Source organism: Alternaria ventricosa (genome assembly GCF_023758065.1).
Source record: "Alternaria ventricosa strain BMP 2768 chromosome Unknown scaffold_20, whole genome shotgun sequence".
Classification (NCBI taxonomy): Eukaryota; Fungi; Ascomycota; class Dothideomycetes; order Pleosporales; family Pleosporaceae; genus Alternaria; species Alternaria ventricosa.
The window spans coordinates 29,005-49,411 of NW_026055700.1; the positions used below are offsets into that span (position 1 = coordinate 29,005).

General features: G+C 54.3%; 6 protein-coding genes across 6 annotated transcripts; 2 read left to right on the forward strand and 4 right to left on the reverse strand.

Annotated features, from left to right (window-relative positions):
* Positions 1-816: 816 nt before the first annotated feature.
* J4E93_009177 (uncharacterized protein) lies at positions 817-2,663 on the forward strand (the record flags this gene model as incomplete). Its single annotated transcript, XM_049347071.1, has 3 exons — positions 817-822; positions 871-1,960; positions 2,011-2,663. The coding sequence occupies 3 exons, from the start codon at positions 817-819 to the stop codon at positions 2,661-2,663; spliced, it is 1,749 nt and encodes a 582-aa protein (XP_049195635.1).
* A 247-nt stretch (positions 2,664-2,910) lies between these two features.
* J4E93_009178 (uncharacterized protein) lies at positions 2,911-4,247 on the reverse strand (the record flags this gene model as incomplete). The annotated part of the gene is made up of 3 exons (XM_049347072.1): positions 2,911-3,781; positions 3,844-4,126; positions 4,178-4,247. 3 exons carry the CDS (start codon positions 4,245-4,247, stop codon positions 2,911-2,913), a joined length of 1,224 nt encoding a protein of 407 aa, XP_049195636.1.
* A 1,985-nt stretch (positions 4,248-6,232) lies between these two features.
* On the reverse strand, positions 6,233-8,356 carry J4E93_009179 (uncharacterized protein; the record flags this gene model as incomplete). Its single annotated transcript, XM_049347073.1, has 1 exon — positions 6,233-8,356. One exon carries the CDS (start codon positions 8,354-8,356, stop codon positions 6,233-6,235), a length of 2,124 nt encoding a protein of 707 aa, XP_049195637.1.
* A 294-nt stretch (positions 8,357-8,650) lies between these two features.
* GPI3 (Phosphatidylinositol N-acetylglucosaminyltransferase gpi3 subunit) lies at positions 8,651-10,345 on the forward strand (the record flags this gene model as incomplete). Its single annotated transcript, XM_049347074.1, has 4 exons — positions 8,651-8,699; positions 8,751-8,785; positions 8,835-9,223; positions 9,277-10,345. 4 exons carry the CDS (start codon positions 8,651-8,653, stop codon positions 10,343-10,345), a joined length of 1,542 nt encoding a protein of 513 aa, XP_049195638.1.
* A 292-nt stretch (positions 10,346-10,637) lies between these two features.
* Positions 10,638-11,451, reverse strand: J4E93_009181 (uncharacterized protein; the record flags this gene model as incomplete). The annotated part of the gene is made up of 2 exons (XM_049347075.1): positions 10,638-11,203; positions 11,265-11,451. 2 exons carry the CDS (start codon positions 11,449-11,451, stop codon positions 10,638-10,640), a joined length of 753 nt encoding a protein of 250 aa, XP_049195639.1.
* A 2,820-nt stretch (positions 11,452-14,271) lies between these two features.
* J4E93_009182 (uncharacterized protein) lies at positions 14,272-16,657 on the reverse strand (the record flags this gene model as incomplete). The annotated part of the gene is made up of 4 exons (XM_049347076.1): positions 14,272-15,369; positions 15,417-16,261; positions 16,313-16,480; positions 16,531-16,657. The coding sequence occupies 4 exons, from the start codon at positions 16,655-16,657 to the stop codon at positions 14,272-14,274; spliced, it is 2,238 nt and encodes a 745-aa protein (XP_049195640.1).
* Positions 16,658-20,407: the final 3,750 nt, after the last annotated feature.

A 20,407-nucleotide genomic window follows, 5' to 3' on the forward strand; every position in this document is an offset into this window, starting at 1 on the left:
GCATCCACATCCCCATCTTCAACTCCTCTTCAACCTCATCCACCTGACAAACGTCTGACAAACCCCAAAACGTTTTTGCGCTTACCTTCAGGCCCACACCGAAATGCGCGAATCACGAACTCAGGACGCCGTTCCATGCGTCATACGGTCCAAATCGGCTTGGCGTGATGTGGGGTAGCCACGCACCAGATCGCGTCGACAACGCCGGGATGTGGGCGGTGCGACACGCCGAACAGCATTGCCGTAGTGTGAGATTGCTAGGGTGCGCGGGACGGAGCGTTTGTAAGGCCGTCTTATATTAGATGAAAGCCACATTCGCGACGTGTAGAGCATATCTTGTACCCAAGCAAACCTTTGACCGGGGTAATCACACGCGAACAACCAACTCTAGCGACAACGGCAAAGAGACTACAAGATGACGGTTCCAGAGACCCCAGAGTCGAAGTGCGATGTGTTAGTCTGTCGGTATCAAACAATGCGAACATGTAGCTAATGAGTTCTAAAGTCTTATTGTCGGTGCTGGTCCAGCAGGGTAACGATCACCACAACAATGGGCATTGTTCAGAATTGACCGAGTCTTAGGCTGATGCTCTCGGCTTGGATGGCAAGATGTGGCATCAATGCTCGTGTTGTTGATAAGCGCGGCACAAAGATCTACTCGGGACAGGCAGATGGTTTACAGCTCCGCAGCCTGGAGATCTTTGATAGCTTTGGTTTCGCGGATAGAGCTTGGAAGGAAGCAAATCACTTGATAGAGGTATGCACATCAACCGATTTCGGCTTGAGTAAACCTTACTAACCAATCATCAGTTTTGCATGTGGGTATGTTATCACACTCGATAAACCCACCACCATCCCTAACATTCGTAGAATCCCGGCGAAGATGGTGTGATACGCCGCTCAGACGGAGTTCCAGATACACCACCCGGTCTCTCACGATTCAAGGAGATCGTTCTGCACCAGGGACGGATTGAGAGGTTCTTCCTCGATCATATCAAAAAGCACTCCAAGGATACGCTACGCGTCGAACGCGCGGTGTTACCAGAGTCACTACACATCGCTGAGGATCGAGTTGATGACCACTCGCCCGACAACTACCCTGTTACAGTCCAGCTCCGATATCTCACGGAGGACGAGGCCAAACCAGCGCAAAGCAAAGGATCTGGAGTCAACGATGGTCTTTTCAGGAGCAATCTGGCCGAAGACGACACTGGAGACCTTATCGCCAACAGCCAGCAGAAGCAAGGCAGCACTGAGACTGTCAAGGCGAAGTACGTCTTAGGCTGCGACGGCGCTCACAGCTGGACGCGAAAGCAACTAGGATTTGAGCTCGAAGGCGAGCCCACCGACCACATCTGGGGCGTCTTGGACATTATCCCCATCACAGACTTCCCGGACGTTCGCAAGCGTTGTGCCATTCATAGCGCGTCTTCCGGATCAATGATGATTATTCCGCGTGAGAACAAGATCGCCCGCCTCTACATTCAGCTCACAGAGATCAAGCCCGACGCCAGTGGCCGAGCGGACAGGTCGAAGATCACCCCTGAAACCATCATCACAGCAGCACAAAAGATCATGGCGCCGTATAAGCTGACGTACGAATACTGCGATTGGTGGACAGCATATCAGATCGGCCAGCGAGTCGGCAAGAACTTCGATCACAAGAGCCGTGTCTTCCTGGCTGGTGATGCTGTACATACGCACTCACCGAAAGCAGGTCAGGGTATGAATGTCTCGATGCAGGATGGGTACAACCTAGGCTGGAAGCTAGGTCTGGTCGTGAAGGGCATCGCGCATCCCTCTATCCTAAAGACATATCAGTCAGAGCGAAGACGTATCGCGCAAGACCTGATCGCATTTGACCACAAGTTCTCCCGGCTATTCTCCGGTCGACCAGCCAAGGACGTCATGGACGAAGAAGGCGTCAGTATGGATGAGTTCAAGAATGCTTTCCTGAAAGGTGCGTAACATCATTCACGCCGACTACTCCCTCGCTAACCCTCCCTCCAGGCCAACTTTTCGCAACCGGTCTCTCAGTCGACTACGGCACCAGCATGCTAGTCGGCAAACCGGGCTCCGCCGCCGACCAAGGCGACGGCACAGATGTCTCCTCCTCGTCCCCCGTCATCGGCAAGCAAGAGCTATCCTCAGAGATCAAACTCGGCATGCGCTTCCCCAGCCACCAAGTCATCAACCAAGCCGACGGCCGCGCCTGGGAATTCCAGCAGAAGCTTAAAAGCGATGGTCGCTTCCGCATCATCGTCTTCGCTGGCGACGTGACCAACGCTCAGCAGAGCGCCCGTCTAAAGACCTTCTGCCAGGCCCTCGAGTCGTCATCGGTATTAGCGCCGCATCTCGGTAAGAACATCGAGGTACTCACGTTACACTCGTCCAAGTGGAAAGAAGTAGAGTTGCTGCGCGACATCCCGGATATCCTACATCCGTTTGATGCAAAGACGGGCTGGGATTACGACTCCGTGTATGCGGATGACGCGAATCCGTTTGAGGGCTTTGGCGATGCGTATAAGGGGTATGGGGTTGATAGGGAGAGGGGGTGTGTTGTTGTTGCGAGACCGGATCAGTATGTTGGGTATATTGATGAGGTTGATGGGGAGGGGTGTAAGGGCGTTGAGGGGTATTTCAAGGGCATCTTTGCGTTGTAGTCGGCTAGCGAGATGGGTAGTCATAAGAACTCAATACACATATGTTAGTTTATGGTATCATTTATGAAACCACTCGTTCAACGGTATCAAACATCAAAGTAACAAAGCGATGAATAATATTTACTCTGCAGAAAATAAAACACCAGGCTTCTAGCCCTCACAAACAGCGCCGCGTATCCCAGCGACGATGTGGTATCTCATCCACCCCCTTCTCTCCATCTTGATCATTGCTCAACAAAGAACTGATCTAAATACCAGCCTGCTGCGCGAAACCCAGTCTAGGTCCAGAGCTACCCATCTCGTGAACAATGTACTTGCTCTTAAGGAAGATGTCACCGAAGATGCTAAAGCCAATACCGTCATCAGTCTGGATACCACCGAAGCAAGCACCAGTACCATCATCGAGAGGGGCGTAGTTGACGTATTTACCAGGAACAGTCTGCTTGACGCCACCGACGGTGATGGAGAAATCAGGGAGGGTAGCAGTGCAGGGGAAGATGTAACCACCCTGTGTAGCATCGTTCTTGGCTCCACTGACCTTGGCGTAGTAGGCCTTGACGATGGCGGGGTCGGTGTAGATGAGGGTTGTGCCGGTGTCGAGGATACCGGAGACGGTCTTGGTGGTGGTGGTGGTGCCGACGCTGTAGGCGGAGGCGCTGAAGCCCCAGAAACCTTGGCTGTCGTCGGCGTTGACGTAGGTGATGGGGCCGGTGTACTTGCTCTTGTCGATGTAGCCGAAGTCGTAGGTGCCGGCGGCGTGGTACTTGAGTTGGACGGCGAAGAGAGGCGACGCGAGCTGCGACTTGACGGTGTCGAAGAAGGTCTTTTGCTGCTGGGGTTGTACTGTGTTGATGGTGGACATGGCCAGGCCGAGCAGACCGTCCGTGTCGACGTCTTGTGAAAATTGCGCGGAGACGGAGGTGGCAGCCTCGACCGCTTGGCTCGTGGCTGTCACGCCGCCGACGGTGACCTTGTCGGCGTAGACCTTGCCGGAGGCACCGGAGCCATCGCCGTAGGAGATCTTCCAGGAGTAGCCGCTCTTGACCTTGGAGGCATCGACCTTGTAGTAGTCGTGGCCGGCGGTCTGGGAGCTGGCCTGGAGAGACGAGAAGACCCACCTGTGGTTACATTAGATGTGGGTCTTATATGAGGATAGGCACTTCGCCCCCTCGTGACTTACAAGTCAGCGCTTCCGGTGTCGAAGTCAAGGTGGACAGTGGTGCTGCCAATAGTGACCGGGCTCAGGTATGCCGAGTCATATGCGTCATTGGGAGCGGCAGGCACTGATCCACTGGCAGCAGCAGCGGCAACAACAGTGTTGCTAGCCCTGTTCTGTGCAGCCTCAACAAGGCTTTGGGGAACAGCCTTGCCGTGCTTGCGGAGGGCCTTGATCTTCTGCTCGGGTCCGTTCTTCAGGTAGGTAGAGCGAGGAACTTGCTCGACCGAGAAGGAGTTTCCCTTGTCTGTATCACGTGTTAGGTGGGAGCTTCTCATCAAGACAGTGTTTGACATACGCAGAACGGGAGTGGCAACAACAGTGCTGGCAAACGCGAGCGCCGCCGTGAGGTGGGCGAATGAAGGCATGATAACGATGGACTATCTGATACGGCGGAAGAGCGAGGGGTGAAAGGCCAGTGGTAGCTGAAGCCTGTATGAGAGGCTTGAAGAGAAGACGAAGCCGGTACAGAAGCAATAGAGGCGAGGAGATGCCTTGACTTTATACCAAGCAATGCCAACAAGGCGCGGCATAAAGTCTTGTCCATGACGATGATGTGCTCGTTACCCTGTTCGATCTGTCTACGCCGCCCTCTATTGGCATCGTAGGCGTAGTGTAGGATCATAGTGGGGTAAACGATCAACATTGAAATTAGATCCCGCAACCACTCATGGTAACGAGTCCTATCTTGGCAGGTCGATCATGCTCGCAAGGCGGTGGCGCCGCGTTTCATACATTTACCTGCTACATTGAGACTTGGCGTCGGTCACGCAAGTGCATGCGGAGCCGGGTGTTGGTAGATGGGCGCTTGGGATAGGCGACGGCCCTTGTAGATCGGATATTGCGACTGAAGTGACCATCTTGCGCGAGTGTAGGACCGAATGCGTGGCGGCGTGTCCGTAGTACTACATCGTGTAATTGCAGGCTGTGAGGTTCCGCAGGCGAAAGCAACGGCGGGACCGAGGTATGTTTCGAAGAATGTGGCAAGTTAATAGTACTGTACCGAATCTTCATGGCTATTGGTGACTGCTGGAATGAAAGTTGCCATAGTATAGCGTCCCTTGTTCGCTAAGTGGCGGGTTAGTGCTTCCCCAGTGTCGTGTAGTGCGTGTGCCTGCCAGTCAAGCTTCGAAGCGCGCTACCAAGCATGCCACTTTCACGCTTGGCGCTATTATGCTGCAGGGAGCGGGACAGCCACAGCCGTTTGAAACGCGGCCTGGAGATGGCCTGAGGTGTGTTGGTCATGCAAACACGGACATCCGTCAGTAACGTCAATGTCGTCAACGTGTGTCCATGCTTTCTACACCGTGGCTGCATGGCTGTCGTTCGCCTGTTGACACATGCTTTGGTATCGATAGTCGCATGCAAACGTGCCGTAGTACCATGGATAGCTCGCGATCAGCAGGCCAACTGCCGGCGAACAGCGCAGTCACATCTGCCCTTGCGCCCGATGTCCAGCCTCCAGAAACTCGCCGAGTCGTCCAGCCGATCGGTAGCTGTTAACGCATGATTAATTAACAGCGTAACTTAGCAAACAACGCGATAAGAGCGGCGGCGGACTGCATTAGGTAGGTGGCGATGGGTCGTGTGGTTGAAGGGCGGGCGTCTGCAGACGGCACATGGGAGAGGTTGAGTGTAGGCCCGGCCCTAGTGGACCTTCCCGCTTGGCCTAACTAACCCTTTCATGTCGCAAAGACACATGCCACGACCAATCATCAGCATGGGGCACTTTTGCCCGCAAAATCGCGAATCTCGAGCTCGGCCAATTGCGCATCACAAGGCCGCTTGCGCTTCCAACCTGCCAATTCAGGACGTGATCCGCAACATTCCAAGCACACTACACCACGGAGCAGGATGGTATCAAGCACCATCAAGCTTGGTCACGCATGCCGAGGAGAATGCTTAGCACCACACTTTGCGAGTTGGCGCTCCCCCAGGCTGGACTGCGGAATGTTGTTCATGTCCTATCAACGTTGGAGATGCACTGCTATGCCGATGCTCGGGGGTTTAGAGTTCCTTATCACCTGCCAATTGCGATGCAAACTCATCGCTGGCGCATGTCACTCCACGCCATGTGTCGATCGTAGAGGATGGTATCAAGCAAAGCCAAGCTGCTTGAGGAAGCTTGGTACACGCAGGCACTGAAATTCTCCGATACTAGCTGTGGGTTGGGCATCTGGAAAAGGAAATAAAAGTTGGCGGCTGCCTTATCTTCGAAGCAAACTTGTTGCGGTCAACAACATGCATTTCGCCGCAAATCAAGACCAGACCCCAGTCTAAGTCCAAGTCCAAGACTGGATCTGGGTCTGAGTCTGCGTCTGCGTCCAAGTCAAGACGCATTCTCCTCGCAAATCTACTCTGCGTCGGCATTCCCAGTAACAGCACTCTCAAGCTTCTTGAGCGCCGCACGATACGCCTTCTTCTTCCCATCCGCCGTAACAGCACTCTCCTTCCACTCCATTCTCTTAACCTTCTTACCCCCCCTCTTAATCCCATCCCCCTTAGCCACCTGCTTCAAAAACCACGCGGCCTCCGTCTTCGTGAACATCGTCCACGCCTCACCCGGCTTACCCGCACGCGCCGTCCGGCCCACGCGGTGCACATAACTCGTAATGCTGGTAGGAAGATCGTAGTTGATCACGTGAGTAATATCAGGGATATCCAAACCGCGGGACGCGGCGTCGGAGGCGATGAGGATTTTGGTGGCGCCGGTGCTGAAGGATTTGAGGAGTTTACGGGAGGCGTCTGCTGTTAGGGCGCGGGTCATGGTTTTTATGTGGGTGGCGAAGAGGGGCATAAGGGCGCTGAGGAGATGGGATAGGCGGGATGCGCTTTCTGTGCTTTTGGTGAAGATGAGGACGCGGCCGGTTTGTTGGGATATGATTGCGCGGCTTTCTGAATCAGACGAAGAGTCGCTGTCTGAGGATGAATCCGAGTCTGAAGAATCTGTCGAGTCTGAAGATGGCTTCGACAGTTCCAGCGTGCCTGGGTAGACGTAGTTGAGTAGTACGTATAGCAGGTGCAATGGTTTGTTTGAACCATCGCCGACATGTACTGCAAACTCTTCCAGTGTGGACGGTAGCTCGAACACGTTCTCTTCTGTCTCCAGTGGTTGAAGTTCAGTTGTCTCATCTTGTACGACAACCAATTTCGGTCGCTTTAGCTTGAGCGTGCCTAGCTTCGTGAGATCCTTTTCCATTGTCGCGGAAAGAACAACTTTGGTGAGTTGCCTTCGAGCAGGTAATGCCATGGACCAGATGGAGTTGGCGTCGCGCTCCCGCTTTCGTATCCGCTCTTGGGCGTTCATGAAGTCCACAGGAGTCTCACCGTGAAGGGCGTCCATGAGCACGGTTGCCCAGCCCTGGAAGTTCTGATTCAAGAGCTGGTCAGCCTCGTCGATGACAAGCCAGCGCACGCTGTTGAGCAGAAAGCCGGTCGTGTGCTCGATGTGCTCAACTAATCGACCGGGAGTGCAGATGAGAATATCCACGCCCGAATCATATTGTGGAACGTGATCGAGAGGCATGGCTCTCAGGTCGTCGTACAATCCTCCGCGCTCCATGAAGCCTGTCTGATATTGTCGAGAAGCCTTCTCCTGCAGCTCCTGTGCTCTCCTTGGATCGTATTGCGGTCGCATCTTGACGAGCTGCTTCTGCTCCGTCGCAAACGCGACATTGCCCAACGCTGTTCCTACTTTGATCTTTGTTCCAGCGCACAGGTCCTCAGCGACTTGTAGGGCTTGGTTGACGAGCTGCCGGCTTGGTACTACGACGATGGCGGATAGGACAGGTACAGTACGGTCTTTGAGCGCTTCGATAATAGGGAGTAGATATGCCAGCGTCTTTCCAGAGCCAGTCTTTGCCGACACACATATATCGCCCAAGTGTTGGTCAAAACCAGGGTGTAGCAGAGGTAGCAATGCTGTTTGTACAGCCAAAGCGTCCTTGAAGCCTTGTTTTTCGAGCTTCTTGACATATTGGGGATCTACGCCCAGTTCAGCGAACGGGACTGTTCTCGACGCTTCGACGGTAGTAGGCTGTGCGAGCCAGGTGGGAAGGGTGGAGAAGGTGGGTTCGTAGACGGGCTCGGGAATCGGTGCGGGTTGCGGCATAGGCTCGAGATCATGAAGCTCTCCTTCTTCTTGCGTATTCTTCGCAGGTTCCTCCTCTGCATTTTGACTTTTGGCTTCAGCTAGCTTCGCTGCCTTTTCGAATTTGGAGAAGACATTCTTGTGCTTCTTCGAAATCTCATCATCCTCCTCTTTGGCGGCCTCGGCTTCGCGTTTTCTCTTTTTGGGCTTCTTGATGGTCTTTTTCGCCTCTGCTACCGGACTGGTTTCTACTGGCTCGGGACTTGAGGCAGCGGCCTCTTCATTCGTAGCAGTTGCAGGGCTGGAGGCCTTTGCGACAACGGGCGCGGGAGGTGAAGGCTGCTTCTTGGCGACAACCGCGGGCGGCACGTAACGTCTTTGAAACATGGTGTATTCGATGCTGCGCGAGTTCAGGTTGCGACAGCTTGAAATAGCGCCTGGAAGGATTCGCGATGGTTGCGACAGGCGGATGGTGAGTTTAGAAAATCTATGGACCCTGGAAATTTAGTCGGAGTTCCAGCCACGCCAAACGCCGACGGTGACGCGCCGAGGCCCTGAGTTCGCGACAAAGCAGGTGCTCCCCGCCAGATACACCCATGGTACCTTCCAATTGCGCCCAGGCTTGAGCGCCATGTATCCTTCTGAGCAGACTCGAGGTGCCAGTCCTCACAATCCGACATCATGCCGTACAACATCGCTATGGTCAGCGACAACTTCTACCCTCAGCCCGGTATGCACCTAGCCGCGTCTTGAGACTCGGCGCAGTACTCATCAATCGTAGGAGGAGTCGAAAGTCACATGTACCAACTGTCCAGTGTAGGTCCCCATCACTAAGTCTCATTGTGTCCAATCCTAATACCTCCAGAAACTAATCGACCGCGGCCACAAAGTAATCGTCATAACACACGCCTACGCTGGCCGGACTGGCGTTCGCTACCTGACCAACGGCCTCAAAGTCTACTACGTCCCCTTTTGGGTCATATACCGCGAAACCACCTTCCCGACCGTCTTCTCCTTCTTCCCCATATTCCGAAACATCGTCATCCGCGAAAACATCGGCATCGTACACGGCCATGCCAGTCTTAGTAGTCTGTGCCATGAGGCCATATTGCATGCGAGGACTATGGGGCTGAGGACCGTTTTCACGGATCACAGTCTCTTTGGGTTTGCGGATGCGGGAAGCATACTTACGAACAAGCTTCTCAAGTTTACCTTGAGTGATGTGGATCATGTCATTTGCGTTAGTCATACTTGGTATGTCTCCATTGGTACTCTTTCCGGGGCTGGCAGCTGCTAACACATTGTAGCAAAGAGAACACTGTCCTTCGAGCCTCGCTAGATCCACTCATGGTCTCTGTCATACCCAACGCGGTGGTCGCAGAGAACTTCCGTCCTTTATCCCACGATTCGGTCGACCCTACGCACACGAAGAAGGCGCCTGGTCCGCGACAGCCAATGCGCCCTGATGAGATTATTACTGTCATTGTCATACAACGGCTATACTACAACAAGGGCACCGATCTTCTAGTCGCTGCTATACCCCACATCGTTGCTGCGAACCCAAACGTGCGCTTCATCATCGCTGGCAACGGACCGAAGGCTATCGATCTCGAACAGATGATCGAGCGGAACGTGCTGCAAGACAAGGTCCTCATGATCGGTCCGGTCCGCCATGAAGAAGTCAGAGACGTCATGGTACGGGGACACATCTACCTCTGCCCCTCATTGACAGAGGCGTTCGGAACCGTTATCGTAGAAGCTGCATCCTGCGGACTCTACGTTGTTGCAACCCGAGTCGGAGGCATCCCTGAAGTGCTGCCAACCCATATGGTTGAGTTCGCGGCACCCGAAGAAGACGATTTAGTCGTAGCAACAGGCCGTGCCATCGCCAAACTGCGAGCTGGAAAGGTCAGGACGGAGCTTTTCCATAACCAGGTCAAGCAGATGTACTCCTGGACCGACATTGCGCAGCGAACAGAGAGAGTCTACGACGGAATTAGCGGCGTAATCAGTCACAGCGATTTCTACCAAGGCGCAGGAGCAGCTGGTGCATGGAGTGCAACACGTGGTCGTGCGGGTGTGCAGAGCTTCGCACTAATTGAGCGGCTGAAGAGATACTTCGGTTGCGGCATCTGGGCTGGCAAACTCTTCTGCATCTGCGTCATCGTCGACTACCTCATCTACCTCGTTCTGGAAATATTCGCACCCAGATCACGCATCGATATATGTTATGATTGGCCAAAGAAGGTCATGCAAGCCAAAGGAGAAGTCAACAAGCTGCTCGTACCCGACATCGACCCTGAAAAGGGAACTTTACTCCGAAAGAGAAGCTCGAGGCATCGAAAGCCGAAGAGAGAGGAACCAGAGGATAGTTGAGAGACGACGTAAAGACATCACTTGAAAAGAGCGAGATGATAACGTATCAACGGCTTTTGTGATTTGAATATTACGATTACTGTTCGCCCAACTATGAGCCATGAACAGAGAATCGCGGAGAATGGTATATGCTAACTACTAATCGAAGCCCGTATCCAGATAGGCTTACTATGCTCCTGCCGGAACGCTGAACCGGTACTCCCATTCCGTGCCCCCAACGCCGATGAAAATGCTTTATACAGAAGAAGACGGAAAAGAAAAAAGGAAGAACAATCAGTCACCCCGCCATGACTTAAGCGTAAAACCAGTACTGCGCACTGTACTCCACTGTAAAACTGCCCTCAATCCCACTGCAGTCCTTAGGCGCCATACCACCCGCAGTGTGTATCCGGTAAACCTCATTGTACGCCCAAGCCGCCTGGCCCTCAGTCGTAACCGTAGCGTTCAACTTGAGCCACGGCACACTACCCAGACCATTCGTCCCCTTGGTCGCAGTCGCGGGCGCAGCACTCTTCGCATTAACAGCACACTCCACACGACCGAAGTCGTTCTTGTCAGTCTCAAGCATGAACAGAGGGACGCCCGCGGCGGTGAACTGGTGGTGGCCAGAGAGACGCTGGTCTGCCTCTGCGGACGTGGGGATCGCGTAGTTGAGTGCGAGATCGGTGACTTGGCCGAGGATGTTGACGTTGAGGCGGGCGGCGTCGCAGGTGGCGTTAAAGAGCGTGGCAATGGCGCCGGTGGCTTTGGGGATGGTGGAGGAGGAGGAGTCGGCGCAGGTGTAGTTTTGGGTGCCCCGGCCGATGGCGATGTGCCGGAGGGATGTGCCTTTTGCGGGGGCCGCGAGGGGGGTGGGTGCTGGGGCGTGTTAATATGGGTTGTTTCTTGGATGGTTGGTGGTGGGGATGGGGGGACGTACCAGCAGGGAGAGCAACGTTGGATAGATCACATAGTGAGTCTGTCTTCAACAGCTCCTTGTAGATGACCGCGGGGATGTCCCGCCTTGGGATCAAAGCTGCTATCGAGTCGACGGTCTGGCTGGGAGCGGCGAAGATGGTGGCTGGTGCCAGGGCCAAGACGAGGCTGAGGGTGTTGGTGAAGATCATGGTTGGGATGTCTTGGGTGTAATATAGATCTTGATGCAGAGTAGATTGCCGAGTCGAAGTCTTGGATGCTTGTGTGATGTTCAAAAAGCCCGCGACTGTCGTCGATGTTTATACCAGAAACCAGACGATGTTCAGGAATGTACTGTAAGCCTTGCCGCCGGTATGATGAGTATTCCGGGAATAGATTGTTGTTGTTGCTGAGCTATTGTAAGACTCGGAAGCGATGAGATCCGTAAGATGAATAAAAACGGTCCAAGCGAAATGAAACAAACGTCAGAAATAACCCTCAAGGAAAGAAGCCCAAAGGAAAGTACGCGACGACGACGAAAGCGGGTCTCTTGTAGAGGTAGGTGAGATGTTGTGTTGGTAGTGAGGTGGATATGGGAAACCGTCAACGAGGCCGTGTATGGCATCTTCCTATATACACAACGTACCCATCGCGCTACACTACGAAACGAACCAGTTTTGCGCCATCGCTATCCCTACTCCCAGCGCGTAGTCGCCCGCTCCACACAGATCCATCCATAGTACACGCGACAAAGTGTCTGCGAAGCCGAGCAACCGTTTACCGCCGTGTCCCACTCGCCCTTCCAGCCACTGCTTTCGCTCGCTTTGCTCACTTAGTCCGCTAATGCAGGCAAGGAAAAGACCCCAAATATAGCTGGCGGGGGTGTGATAGGCTCACAGCGTTTTGTGCAAGATGGGAGGGATGGCAGGTGTGTTGTGGTTCGCTGTTCTGCCGAGCGCGCCTGGGGGTGGTCAGGACGGCCGCTAGCCGGGTTTGGGGGTTAGTGCTGTAAACGCCCGTGGGGATCGGCTGGCGAGATGGCTATTTTGGGGAGCGCGACGGGAGGGGGTTGGTAATTTGGTAATGGGTAGAAGGTTAAGGTGCTGATGCGAGATGGAGATGGAGATGGGCAGATCTGTGATCGTCGGGAGGGGTTCTTGATGATGTGCTGATGGGAGGTGGAGGTTTGGAGTTGGGGCTGTGTTGTGGATGTGGGAGTATAGATAGTTGATGATTGATGTTGAAGTAAGACGGATGTCGCCCGCCTTCCTGCGCTGAGTTTGGAAACCTCACAGGAACATCATGCCAGCGCCAGCATACCTCGAGCCTGGCAAGTTGGAAATCAGCACGCGACCAGGATCTACCTACCTACCTACCTACTACAGTACAGTGCAAAACCAAAAACCCTCACAAACAACCACAATCAAGCTGGACACAGCAACCGCCCTCTCCACACCCAGTCCTTCCACTTTCCTTCCCTCCTCCCTCCATTTCCTTCTCCCACCCACTACCCGCAGAGCCGCCCGTCCTACACCTAGTCACGCAATCATCAGCTGGCAAGTACCCAAGCTACCATTCCTAGCACCACTACCCTGTACCCACCCGTCGCTGGCGTCGCTGGTCGCAGATACCCACCTGCACCTTCCCGCACCGCCAAACCAGATGTAGAAGGTACAAACACCGCAAATAACCCCCGCATCCACAGAAAAAGACTATTAATATACACTGCATGCAGCGACGGGAAGGTAAAAGAAATGACAGCTAATATACCTCATCCGGCTACTCACAGGGATATTGCGAAGGTTGGCCAATGAGAGACCAGAACGGGCCTGGACAGGCCTCCAGCGCTAGCATCCTCGAACGCTATCTCGGCGCTTCGCTATTGGCAGCCAGCGGCCGGCGAACAGGTCTCTGGTTTTCTTCGACTGGCATTGTGGATTGGATGCGTTGTATTTGGCTTGCTGGTCACTGGCTGGGAATACCAATGTCGTGCAGGTGGATTGAGCGAGATGGGTAAGCGGGGATCTTTGTTTGACATTCCGCTCTTGCATGGCCGTTTTCCCGGTTTCTGTTCCTCGATACCCCATTTCGTTGGATAGCAGTGCCCGAGAGCGGTTCTGCTAGAAGAACCAGGGAAGCTGGGGGATGGGAGAACATGAAGGACGATGGCGTGTCGCCATACGTTTTTTTTGGAGATGGCCATTCAGATGCCATGAGGGCAGTGCGCTGTCTGCTATACATAACCGCGAGACGTCCTTCGCGCTTGCGAATGGTTTGCCACTCTTGCGTTCCATGGCACGCTTTGTTGCCGTTCGTTCCTGGTGATTTTTTGCTGGTTGTGTGAGTGTCGAGTCGAGCACATGTTTGGTCTGCTGCGCGTGGTTATCGGACAGCCGCCGGGTGGTCGAGATACCGATGCGCTGCGATATCAGTATGGTTACACGACAGTGGTATTGACATGTGGTAGGCTCTATGCTGGTATGTCCAAACTTTGCTATCTGAGATGTGCCACGGATTTTCATGTGCATATGCTGTACTTGTTCTGCTTTCGTGGTTAGGACCTATCAGTAGACTGTTTGGAGGGTGGTCGACGACGTATCCGCCGTGCTTGATTATTGTACATCTTGTTTCAAGCAATGGGAAGACGAAAATGCATCTCAATTCTGCAAAAAGATGCCAGCGCCTGTAAATAGATTCAAACTCCCACGTTGATCGTTGATCATCGATCCGTTTCTCGATCGACGTGAGACCCATAGAATTGTTGGAGGAAAAGCTCTTCAAATGGTCGCTTCTGAGTCTCCAGGTACAGCAAAGGCTTATTATGGTCGCTGTGCCGTGGACGGGATAGTAGGAACTCGCGACGTTGATAACATCAAATTATTCATCAGTGGTATCAGGGATAAGTGATACCAATGATGAATAATTTGATGTATCATCGCCCCCAGCTCCAAACCCCCAAGGCACATGCGTACACAATAACAACCTTTACCCACCCGAAACCCATTCTAATAATACACCCCATCTCTCCCCCCTCAACTAGTCCCATCATCCTCATTATGCCACACCCCGGGGTCCTCAGGCCCAGGAACCGGTCCACCAGGCACACTCGGCCCCGCCACAACCGCCGCGCCCCCAGCAGCCCCCGCCTCAAAGCTAAACAAGAAATAAAACACCATGAAATGCAGCGCAAGCAGGTATCCCGCAAAGATATTCCGACTCGTCCTCGTCTGAAGCACAAATTTAGTAACGCGCAGAACCATGCGCTCAAAGAGGTGCATGCGCTTCATTGCGCGTGCGCTCTCGCGGCCCCTGAACGCAGCGAACGGACTGAGGTTTGACTCGTAGGCTGAGCGGTATTTGGTGTCGACTGTTGAGCCACTGCCTCCAGAATCGATGTTAATGGCAGAGGGATTGGGGTTTGCGCCGTAACTTGAAGCGCTGGAGGCGGGGCCTCTGTTGACGGCGTTGTAGCTACTCACATATCTAGTCTTCTCGTAGAGGTCTAGGTTGTCTTTTTGTAGCGCACCTATCTCGCTTCGGAGGGAGGAGACGGTTTGGTACGACTTTTGCAGTTCGGCTTCGAGCTCTGAGTTGCGCTTCTTGAAGCGGTCGCGTTGCGCGGTTATCATGGGGAGGATGCCGGAGCCGCCGCCCATGGGTTCCCCTCCCCCTCCCGCACGCAGAGAGGCTAGTGTGGGTGCTTGCGACGAGTTGTCGAAGCCGGAGATTATGGAGGAGGTGGGTGATGAGCGGCCTCTTCGTCCTCCGCCAAAGGAAGATTGCGGGTAACGCGATACGTAGGTTCCTGCAACCGACATGCCAGAAGGGTCGAAGGCGTTTGTGGCTTCTTGTTGGACTTTCTCCAGATCGGCTTCTAGTGTCTCGTTGAGTTGGCGGGACTTTTCCAAGTCCATGTTTGTGTTTGAGAGCTCTTCTTGTAGAGCTTCTAGCCTGCTCTGCAGGTCTTGGTGTGAGACGCGCATGACGGTGAGCTCGTTGCTGAGCTTCTTGTTGCGAGCGAGCAGGAGCTGTTCCAGTGTTTCGCCTTTGCCCTTGCCGGATGTGGTGTTTTGTGAGAGGGCGATTTCAGTGGCTTCATCGTCGTCGTCGCCTGTTGCGAACTCGATTGACTGCCGCAAATTAGCTTGGACTCAACAGCATCATGTGAAGAGCCTACCTTGAGCACTTCCAACTCCTGCTTCACGTTCTCGTAGTCGCCCCATTTCTGCACCTTCTCGCGAAGAGCTTCCTTTTCACTCCGCAGCGACTTGATCTCCCGCTCCAAGCTCCTTGTCTCTGTCTCGAGCCGTGTTCGTTCGGAGTCCTTTTCGAAGCGCGCATTCTCCAGCTTTCGTAAGAGTGATGAGTTCTCGGATCGTAATCGCAGGAAGGCCGGATCGTCTTCAACCGCAACCTGTTGCGCTGGCGCAGATGCAGACTGAGCCAACTCGAGGCGTAGTTGCTCGTTCCGTGCTGTGACCTCTGCCAATCGGTGGCTTGTTCGCTCGAGCTCTGAGCTGACAATCTCAAGCTCCGCCGCAGTAGCACCGCGACCGCCTTCTTCTTCAGACGCTTCTCCCTGACCAAGTCGCTGTGAGACCTCGTAACTGGCCTTGAGCTCCTTCAACAGTCGGTCCTGGTTCTCGACCTTCTCTTCCAGGCTCTTCTCCTTTGACTCCCAGTTGTCCTGCTTCTCGTTCAGCACAGCCGACCATGACGCTTCCACGTCTTTGATCTTGCTGTCTCGGCTGTCCTCGAGGGCTTTCCGTGCCGTCCGCTCCTCCTCCAACTTCTTGTCTGAATCGTCGAGTTGTGTGGTGAGTTTCGCTACCGTCTTCTGTAGGCGCTCGTTCTCAGACGTGAGCTTTGGCACGAGTTCTTCGGAGGTCACAAGCGAGTCGACGGAGGCTTCGAGGAGAGGATATGGGTCGGGTGCTTCAGAGAGCGGCGAGTAGACTTGGAAGAAGGCAGCCTGTACCGTCTTGGACTGGTTGGATATAAGATCAATGAAATTCTGGTATGCTGCGAATCTGGCTTAGTAGAGCTCAGTCAGCTGCGCAAGTGGAGGCTTACACTTCAAGAGGCCCTTGATGTCGCTGAGCTTGCTTGCATCGTCGAGTTTCCGAAAGTCTTTGGTCTTCTGCGCGAGGTCCTTTCTTTGGGTGAGAGTGTCTCTTTGGTGTGCGACAAGATCCGAGGCTACCGTGTCGAGCTGCGGAATGAGAGTGGTGAGGTCGATGTCTGGCGCATTGTTAGCCTAGTCGTATCATATGCGTCACGGGAATTCGCACTTCTCCATGCGCCGATCGCCTTTTGGAACTTGTTCCCCTCTTCTTGCTCTTCTTCTGCGACTGGTTCCTGCCTCTCGGCACTGGGTGGAGTCTCGACCCTCTCATCCATATCTACTCCGCCCTCCATGGTTGCGCTTCAGTCTGTATCCGTGTCTGCGAGTGAGACAGACGTGTAATTGGAATCCAAAAGAACCGGGGTTTATTGCGCGCCTGTCGTAGTCTACTCCCGCAAGCCTTCACGGCGCGTTGTGAATCATGGAATGGAGTTGGTTACGTATGCACCCAGCTTGCCGTGAAACCGCGGAAGGTGCGGCGTTGGGCGGCCCTAATTGGTGGACTGCCGCCATGATAGCTCACCAGGCACCACGAGCGCCAGTCCAACACGCACCATGCGCGCCTCTTACACTTCGCTGCCATAGCCTGCCATGGCGCATGTGAAGGTCGAGAACAATGGCAGACGCACCTTCCCAACCGCCCGCGACACGGCGCCCGCCCCCGCAGGACGGCCCCTACATCCTCCGCAAGCTCGTCGCAAACCTCCCGCTGTCCGCTGATGGCCCATCTACTGACGTGCGCATCACGTGTGTAGAGGTGTGGAACGGCAACCTCTATGTTGGCACCTCCGCTGCCGAGATCATCCACTTCGTCCTCCTGCCGCCCGAGACCGACGATCCCTCCGAAGAGCCCACGGCCATCATCGCCTCGCGCCTAGAACCGCCCCATAACGACAGCAATGGGCCCGGTGTGCAGCAGATTCTCCTGCTCCCCAAGATCAGCAAGGCCTGTGTGCTGTGCAACAACACCCTCTCCATATACTCGCTACCCGAGCTGAGCCCAGACTCGACCTTCAAGCCGATAGGATGTCTGTGGGTTGGAGGTGTCGACTTGAACGAGGATATCGAGGGCTCTGCTGAGGATGGCGTGGTAGTCGTCATCGGCCTTAAGAAGCGCCTGCGACTGGTGCAGATATCCGAGAACTCGCCCCCGAAAGCGATCAAGGCGATTGAATACGGTGGCTGTCTGGTCTCTGTCCGCCGGGACACGTTCTCATGCGCTGCTGATGCGCATTCATATGCCCTGCTGGACGTCGTACACCAGCAGAAGATAGGCCTGTTTCCAATCTCGTCCTTGGATCCAGACGCTGGCGACATAGGCGGCGCTGCTGAGCATCTGGCGACCGTGCCAAATGCGCCTTCTAGAAGCGTTTCCTCTGCTTCACATCCACAAGCTCCCGAGGAGCACCGCGGCCATTCTCGGAGTACAAGTTTGAACGTGCTTGGGCTGGGAGGTCCTTCCAGAACAGCAAGCCCACGGGCTCCGGCTCAACGCTATGGTTTCGACGTGCCCCAATCACTTTCTCGCGACATGTCACCGGCTCCGTCACGCTCGCCTGGCCGAGCCGCCATGGGTGGAGAAGGCGAAAGAGCGTCTAGCCAGTCTCGAGGCGGCGCAACTTCACCCGATAAACCTTTACCACCAGCTCCAACCGAAGAAGAGAGACCACAGCCCGAAGAGCCACTGCTTCCACGACCGCCGCCCTTCATTCCTTTGAGACCCCACGTCGCATCACCAAACCCGAACGAGTTTCTGTTGACAGTCGGCACTACACCTTCCGACCAAGGAGTCGGCATGTTTGTAAACCTCGATGGAGATATGTGCAGAGGTAGCATACAGTTCAGTAGCTATCCTGATGCGATTGCTGTAGACGGCGCGGGCATAGATTTCTCGGCCTCTATGGGCCAGGGCATGAACTCTGAGGAAGGTTACGTCTTGGCCGTTGTACATCGAGAAGCGGAAGGTAGTATGACCTACGGCGTCGAAATCCAGCGATGGGATGTGGATCCTAGCGCTGGGGAAGTTGATAAACATTGGCTCAACTTCAGCCCACTCGGCCTGCCAGTTCAGACCAAAGGCTCACATGTCTCGACGCCTATAGGTATGCGCACTGTAGTGCAGCCTTACGATCTAGTGATTTCGGAGGTAGGCGCGAAACTGACCGTCCGGAAGTTGCAGCTTGCTTCATCTGAGGGAGCATCGAGAGAGTCCAATGAAGTCGAGAAGCGCCAAGCGAATGCGGACCGCGAGTTTGCGGAGCGTCTGTCCAAGTTACAGTCACAGACTGTCGTCTGGGCCGGAGACCAGATATGGTGGACAGTCCGAAACCCTTTAGTGACCCGATTGGATTCACGGATCGAAGCGGCCCAGTATGCGCTCATTGGAGATGCGACACGCATCCAGCCTGACAGAAGAGTCATAGAAGCCATCCTAGGCGATATCCGCGGACAAGAACCGCGTAACGAGTCTGAATATCTCAGTCTCATATACATTCGTCAAAAGGCCTCGCTTATGCTCTTCATGGATGTGGTTTTACGTACAAAGACCAACATCATAATATTCGAAAACGAGAAGCGCAGCACCGAACAAGCGCTGATCGAAGGTGAGATAGATCCGCGTGTTGTCTTGAGCCTCATGCCGATCCTCAACCAAGAAGTTGTTCAGGGCTCAGACGGCATACAAATCTATGGCGGCATTACAACGCTGGTTGAGCACTTTTTGCAACAAAACGATCTCTCGACCATGCCAACGAATGTCAATGGTCCCTTTGGTGACAATCTGTTGCACTTTGTAAAGCGGTACCTTCAATTTTGGAAGAAGCGGAAAGGGATGGCAAGTGTAACAAACGACCCGACCGTGTTCAAGACTGTCGATGCAGCATTGCTTCACATACTCCTACTACTAGACCAAGGAAGTCCAAAGGGTACTTCCAGCCCCGGCGCCCACCGAGCAGAACTCTACGAACTGGTGGATAAGGAAGTAGAGTGCTTCGATCGCGCTGTTGAGCTGTTGGAACAGTTCAAGCGTCTCTTCCTGCTGAGTCGCTTGTACCAAGGCAACTGCAAGGCTTCCGTCAAGGCGTCACATGTGCTAGCGACCTGGAAACGAATCTTGGAAGGCGAGGAAGACAAGGGAGGCGAACTCATAGATGGCGAACATAAGGTGCGCGACTATCTACGAAAGATTCGCGACCAAGCTCTGGTAGAAGAATATGGCGCATGGCTAGCGAATAGGAATCCAAAGCTGGGCGTTCAAGTCTTTGCGGACGATCAGAGTAGAGTCAAATTTGACCCTACTCGAGCTGTCGCACTACTGAGAGACAAGGCGCCAGGCGCTGTCAAAGAGTACCTAGAGTATCTTGTCTTCGGCCAGAAAAAGGTAAGCCCCTCAGCACAGACTCACTCGCTTTACTAACACCAGCTCCAGCACCCCGAGTACGTAAACGAACTAATTGCATTCTACCTCTCTACCGTAATCACCGAGCTCGAAAGCACCCCCTCATCCCGCGCCACCCTCTCCCAAAGCTACGAAACCTACCGCATCCTCGAGCCCCCCAAGCCAACCTACTTCTCCTTCATAACCGATAACGCCCTCGACGCAGAATGGTGGCACGCCCGCATCCGCCTCCTCCAACTCCTGAGCGAAACCTCGTCCTACGACGTTCACACCGTTCTGTCCCGGCTGCAGCCCTACAGCCAAGAACTAGTCTCCGAAATGATCATTCTAAACGGCCGGCAAGAGCGCCACGAAGAAGCGCTGAAACTACTCACGCACGGCTTGGGCGATTACAACACAGCAATAAGCTACTGCCTCTACGGCTACGCATCTATCCACCGCCGCGCCACCCCCGGCGCACCGCCCGTGTCTCACAGCCAGATCCCCACACGGTCAGAACAATCACGCATGTTTGGCCACCTCCTCAGAGAATTTCTCCAGATAGAAGATCTTTCGCAAAGGGTGGAGCGCACCTCTGAACTCCTCGAGCGCTTTGGGGGCTGGCTTGATGTTGCTGATGTGTTGGCGATTGTGCCTGATGAGTGGA